The sequence below is a fragment of the Crocodylus porosus genome, unplaced genomic scaffold (genome assembly GCF_001723895.1).
Source record: "Crocodylus porosus isolate Cpor-Errol unplaced genomic scaffold, CroPor_comp1, whole genome shotgun sequence".
In the NCBI taxonomy this organism is placed as follows: domain Eukaryota; kingdom Metazoa; phylum Chordata; order Crocodylia; family Crocodylidae; genus Crocodylus; species Crocodylus porosus.
Window position 1 is genome coordinate 46,244,627 of NW_017728947.1, and position 6,803 is coordinate 46,251,429.

The 6,803-nt window shown below is 47.1% G+C and overlaps 1 protein-coding gene across 1 annotated transcript in view; it reads left to right on the top strand.

The window, feature by feature from the left end:
* Positions 1-119: 119 nt before the first annotated feature.
* The window catches only part of EIF2S1 (eukaryotic translation initiation factor 2 subunit alpha), a 14,921-nt gene continuing 8,237 nt past the window's right edge, over positions 120-6,803 (top strand). The window contains exons 1-4 of the mRNA XM_019551306.1: positions 120-230; positions 3,690-3,931; positions 5,491-5,570; positions 6,165-6,316. Coding sequence (XP_019406851.1) covers positions 3,691-3,931; positions 5,491-5,570; positions 6,165-6,316 — 473 coding nt within the window. The 5' untranslated portion in view covers positions 120-230; position 3,690. The remainder of the gene's footprint in view (positions 231-3,689; positions 3,932-5,490; positions 5,571-6,164; positions 6,317-6,803) is intronic.

Genomic DNA, 6,803 nt, shown 5'->3' on the forward strand with positions numbered 1-6,803 from the left:
CATCTTGCCCTTGCCACAGGAAATGACGCGTAGAGCTGATTTCTGGAGGTGGTTTGCGCCACCCGGAAGTCCCCGCACCCTAGCGGTTCCTTAGGGAGGAGCCCATCCCCCTCCCACGCTGCGCGTGAGGTTGCCGGGCGGAAGGGGCGGGTGTGCGCCTGCGCAGTGCCGGGCGGACACGAACGGAGCGAGACCCCGAGAGCGGCCAACGGCCCCCACGGACCCGCCAGGTAGCGGCGGGGAAGGGGCGGGTGGGGGTCCGCTCGAGCTGGCTCCTGCGGGCGCCGGGCCAGGCCACGTGGCTCCTGCGGCGGCTACACGCGTGCGGGGCGGCCCGGGCCTGCGGCGGCCTCTGACGCCCTGTGCAGCGCGTGTGCGGGCTCCGTGCGGGCGGCCGCGGGCAGCGCCCTGGGTGGATGTGCTCTCTTACGGGATCAGCTAAGTAGTTGGAATAAAATGTTCTTTGCAGCTTCTGTGCACAAACGTCCTTCAAGCAGGGGAAAAGTCCGCTGCTGCATTGTGTTCTCCTGGGAGCAGCACAAGTCAACGCACGAAGCCCCCCCCACCCTGCGATAGGTTATATAGAGATGTGTTATGAATGCGCTGGCGACATTCAATATCTGTGCCCTTCTATCTAGATAGATAATAGTGACTGGTATATACCGCTAGAGAATGTACGTTCCAGCTCCTTGTGCCCACGTGTGTGCATAGAAAGGTATAAATATATATTTACATGGGCGTGTACACACGAGTGGCCAGGCTCCAGGGAGCTGCTCCAGCTGGGGCCAGGGTCTTGTAGTGGTGACAGCCCAGGGTGGGGCAGGAGCAGGGCCAGAGCTGTGATCTGCTGGCTGCGCACCTCTGCAGCCAGCGCGGGTTCTGCGGGCAGAGCCGTGCAGACAGCAGATTGTGGTTCTACCCCAGCCCCACCCTGTGCTGTCACCACTGCCAGATCCCGGCCCAAAGCAGCTGCCTGCCCTGAACACAGGGTGCTTGGCCAGTCTTCATGGAAACCATAGGAGCGTGGGGGCGAGACAGTGCCAGGTCTGGCTGGGGCAGAGCCCTGGGTCTGTGGCCCAGCACTGTCGTGCCCCAGTGCTCCCAGGGGTCTCCATGAAGAGCAGCAGGGACCCAGGGCTGCTGTGAAATGGAGTCCACTGTGGGTGGGCCTGATCTGGGTTGCAAGCCAGGCTTTGCCCACCTCTGGTGTACACGCACACACGAATATATATGGTGTGGTGGAAGCCCATGGTCAGCTGCTTTGTGCAAGGCATTGTGAGAGTGACGTACACCAGAATATAGTCTGTGTGGATCTGTGTTCCTCGCTCATTGTGTGCAACACGTGTTTCTGTAGTTGCCATCACCATTATGGTAGTGCCCTGTGCTTGTGTGTACTGTCTGCTGTTGGTGAGTACCAAAATTGTCTTGTAAAAGTGGTAGAAATGGGTCTGGGGGTACAGTGGAAGTCTCAGAATGTATCCCTATTTGTTACATTGTAAAGTGGGTTCCCTTTATGGGAATATGAGTTGTGCCGTTTTCTAGGAACGCATGTAGAGCATAAAGCGAAGGAAACCTGTATACATAACACACACATTCAAAGCTCAAGAATTCACTCATCCTCAGAGGTTTCCTCTGCCCACGCCCACTTATCCTGGGGAGTCCCCATCTGTCACACTTCCCGCTTGCCACTGTCCTCTCTTCTCCTTCCTCACAGAAGGTGCTGGAGGATGGAGACAAGGCCATTCTTCCTGGGGCCTGCCCCACCATCAGCTTTGAAATATCCAGATTGTGGCTCTGCCCTGGAAGTAGAAACAGATCCTACAGAAGTGGGAGGAGGGTCTGAGCTTCACGGTGCTGATCTCATAGTAGGTTGGCTTGTTGAGGAAGGCAATTCCAGGCAGCAGTGTCTGAAACCTTGACAGCAAATATTCCAGTGGGGGTGTCCTAAAACAGTGGTTCTAAACGGGGGGGGTGGGGCTTCAGAGGTGCCACAGCAGTACAATTGGCCAACGCAACTGCATCATGCCATACAGCACTTTCTGGTCTGCACCCCCTCTGTCCCCCCCCACCCACATTTCCCTCGGATATGACAGGCAGAGCCATAATACAGGAAGAATGTGTGTGCATGGCACAGCCCTTCCCAGACTGGCCATGGAGCAGGGGCAGTTTTGCAGCCCTTCCTGGCAACAGAGCCCAACTGAGAAGCACTCGGGTAAGATGAGGCGGCACCAACCCTGGTTCTCAGCCAGGGTGCTTCTGCATTCAAAAAGGTGGTGGTGGGGTGCCTTGGCCCTGAAAATTTTGAGAACTACTATCCTAGGATAGTGCAGTTACACAGCATGTGGATCACCGTGAGAAGATTTTTCCCTCGGAAAAAGCAACAGATTCCTACCAACTGAAGATTGTAGAAGGCACCTTCTTTACCTCATGCTACGTGATCATCATCTAGGCTTAATTCTGATTCTGATTGGATCTCATGAAACTTTGTACCGGTTGGATGAGCAGATAGTGAATTCTCTCAATAGGAGGGGAGGAGAAAGTCCCATGTAATTCTCCAGTGCTTCCTCTTCCTGCTCAGCATCTACTTGGGTTAACCTAAGTTTCTCTAGGACAGGGGTGGGCAAAATACAGCCCGGAGGCTGGATCTGGCCCACCAGGCCATTCTATCCGGCCCGTGGGGCCCCTAAAAAATTTACAAAATTAATATTTATTTGCTCCTAGCTGCCTGTCAAAGATGACAGGAACCAGGGGCAGTAGAACCCAGAGGAAGCTGGTGGCAGGACCCATCAGCAAGGCCTGCCCAGCTCTGCTCCCCGCAACCAGAAACCCTGCCTACCAGAGGCTTCTGGCCTGGGACCATGGGGCTTTTCCTGCTTCCCTGTGTCGGAGAGGGAAATGTGGCCCTTAACAGCTTGCCAAAACTCAGTAAGCAGCCCTCTGCCCAATATAATTACTCACCTCTGCTCTAGGACATGGTCAGGTTTGGATTGGTCAGTGCCGTCTTCCACTCTAATAGTTCCTTTTACCCTGACCTCCAGAAAGCCTCTTTCAGAGGCTATCCCAAGTAATCTGCACTGGGTCTGGGCTCCCCACAGGGTACAGAAGTGCACTGTATTCCCCAGCCGTAACTCCAGCATCCTACTTAGCCAACAATGTTTGTTTTCCTGTGAACGCGATGTTTTCCTTGTATGTTTTTTCTTGTTGCAGCTGAAGTTTGCACAGTTTTGCAATCTGTTGCAAACCAGACAGTTGAGGAACTCAGTATCTCTCCTTATCACCTGCTCATGGTGGACTATAGCGCCTCATTAAAACCAGATAATATGGTACCTGGGTGACTGATCAGGGCAGACTGGGAATTTACTTACTTAAAAGGCATCACGCATGTGCACAATCAAGCAGATTGTGCCCAGAACCAGAATTAATAGTTTTTAGTAGCTTTGTTTTCAGTATTATTGTGCTAATACAGATGCCAGTTTTAAATAAATTACTTCTGCTGAATGAACACTAATGCAAGAACGGTGTTGGTAAAATTGGATGTTTGCCCAGTTCCTGATCCCAAGCAGGCAAGCGTTCCTCTTCTTTCTGCACCTGCAGTTTAAATCTCACCCTTTTTCCCACAGTTGTGGATTTGCTGTGTCCAGTGTTGTACTGAGGCAAACAAAAATCTCTGCTTTTTCCTCCCATCACAGAATGCCTGGACTAAGCTGTAGATTCTATCAACATAAATTTCCAGAGGTGGAAGATGTAGTAATGGTCAACGTTAGGTCCATTGCTGAAATGGGAGCATATGTCAGCTTACTGGAATACAACAACATTGAAGGCATGATCCTCCTTAGTGAGCTGTCCAGAAGACGTATCCGCTCCATAAACAAACTCATCCGCATTGGCAGGAATGAATGTGTTGTGGTTATAAGGGTTGACAAAGAGAAAGGTATGTTCAGAAGTATTTGGAGAGACATTTTAGGAAGTAGTTTCATTGGCTTCAAAGGGACTATTCATAGGAGTGAGGACAAGCTGCATCAATGAAGATTTGCAGGATTAGACCACAGGGCTTGTATATAGATATGTGTTTGTGTATCTGTATGTTTATACATATACATACATACAAAGGCAAACTCCAGGGCAGTTTATTGACATATATTTTTATGTTTGTATATTTTCAGTTATTTTTGTTGATACTGACTGATGAGAATGGCAGCCATAAACTGCTGTTTTAGAAAAAAAGCAGAGCTCCAGCACACAGAGAGCAGTTTCTCCGTGCATTAGGACAAGAATCCCAATTCTAGAATAGTAGACAAGGATGTCATTTCTGTACCTCATAATGCATATGCTCAGAGTAGAGTTAAACCTGGCCCACCAACCTTAATGCCAGCATCTGTCATTCAAGTAACTGACATCATTAAAGTCTTTTTAATGTATTCCTGTGTAAGAGATGGTATTTGACGCTATACTGAGTATTGGCATTTAACAATGCCATCTCAAACCTGTTTTCTTGCTCGTCTGAAGAGTTAATGAAAATGCATGCCTGCTTTCTTAGAAGCTGGAAACCAGATTGCTTAATTTGTTATGGTAAAATGTATTTCTGAAATACTTCTCAGAATTAAATATACGTTCAGAGTTAACAACGAGTGATAGAAAAGGAGTAAGCAATTGAGACTAAAGATGAGGGAAAAGATTTTCAGAGGAGACTTGAAATGATCTGGAGAGATGCAGGAAGTCCATTCCAGATGAGAGAAACTGTGTTGAAGGACACAAGCTACTTTTCAAACTAATTAGATTCTCCTTTACTTAACTTCTAATGCGCTTCCCTCATTGAACCTTGAGGGGAACCCCCCTGGCTTGTTTTAGAGGAGAACTAGATGGATTCCCATTCAAATCATCAGTGCTGCTCCTTGATTAGCTGTGATTAAGCAAGAGAAGGCATGCCTCACTGTATATGGGCATCTCCCAGCAGTGCTTCCAGCTCTTACACAAATGGGATCAAGGAACTGTATCCAGAAATCAGGGTTAGATTTTACCTATGATAGTGGAGAGCCATACCTAGATAAACTACCAGAGTATCGATGTGAGTGTTTTCTAAAAGTGTGTAGTTTCTATGTGCCAACATCATTGTTAACCTAGACTGTACAGTTCAGGGAAGAATGATGATTTTGTTGAAGTAGAGCATTAGGGGGAAAATGCATTGAATTTGGGGACAAATATTATTAAATGGAAATAATATTTCAGAAGCATGTGGGGGGAAGGGAAGAGCTGTTTTTAGTAGATTTAAAATCCAAAAAACAAGTCTTATTGTCCTAAAACAATTTCAGTCTTCCTGGTAGTCATTCTGGAGCAAATTCATTCTCTTAAGCTTCACTTGGCTTATAACTGCTGTCGGTGGCAAGTGGGAATGGGGAGGAGGGGGTGTTGAAAAGACAGCAGCAAAGAGAAAGCCGGAAGTAAAGAATATTGTAGATTTTTTTTTTATTCTGAAATTTTGTCTCTTCTTAGGCTACATTGACTTGTCAAAAAGAAGAGTTTCCCCAGAAGAGGCAATCAAATGTGAAGACAAGTTCACCAAATCAAAGACAGTAAGTTATATGATGCTTTCCAGCCGTCGGAATTGCCCATTGTATCCGTAAGTAAAAAGAAAGCACAGAGCTGACCCAGGATGAAAATGAAATACTATTCTAATTTAATTCAGTATATTTTCTAATGTGTTAGATCACAGCACTGGGAGCTGGGATTCCTAGGTTCTGTTTCCAGTTCAGTTAACCATATTGTAACTTTATACATTCTTAGTGTCACATGCTACTTCAGGATCTTTAAATGCACATAGCATCTTTTTCTCACACGTGTGATGAGGGCTAGTATTTATAAACCACTTTGATACTTCAGAGTGCCTGGAGTTTGGCATACTGCTGCTTTATGCACTGGCTGGAAGGTTTGGGGGGGTTGTAAGATGTCAGCATCATACAGTTTAAGACTTAACCTTTTATCATGGCTGCCTCTTACTTGAACACTGTTTACTTTTACTCTCTGTATATTGCAGTAGCAGCTAGAGGCGCAGACATAAAGTTGGTTTTTGTGTGCAAACACAGGAAATTTCTATTGCACAAATCTTAGAATCTGAATAATAATTTCCCCTGAGTCCCTTCATCCCCACTCTTTTATTTGTGTCCTAGGTTTACAGCATCCTTCGTCATGTTGCTGAGGTCTTGGAGTACACTAAGGATGAGCAGCTGGAAAGTCTGTTCCAGAGAACTGCCTGGGTGTTTGATGACAAATACAAAAGACCTGGATATGGCGCTTATGATGCATTCAAGCATGCAGTCTCGTAAGAGCACCTCTTTCCTTTTAGTGGTGTGGTTGCAGACGCATGTTTCCTGGGATAGACCCACCAAAATTTTCCTTTTACCTCTCAGACAGGTAGCAGCCTGGTTGTAATACACTGGTCAGATAAGAGCAGGTTACCATCTGGAGGAGTCATGGTGTTATGAAGGAGTTTAAAGTCCAGCTCATCATTCTTGTAGTCATCTGTAGCCATTGCACTCCTTTATTAATTATTCTATAGAACTACCTATGTCAAACTAGTGCTTTAGGAACCAATTGGGTCTCATTTCAGTTATCTCCAAATCAGATATTCTCAAATATGTGCCTATTACAATATAGAAATACATAGCTGTTGAGATCACTCAGCTAAATCTGAGCGGGCGCAAAGCTTTCTCTCGTGCGTGGATGACCTCTACCTGACCCAAGAAGTCTATGGGCCAACGAGAGGCAAAGCGCTGCTTGACCTGGTACTGGCTACGGGGGACGACCTA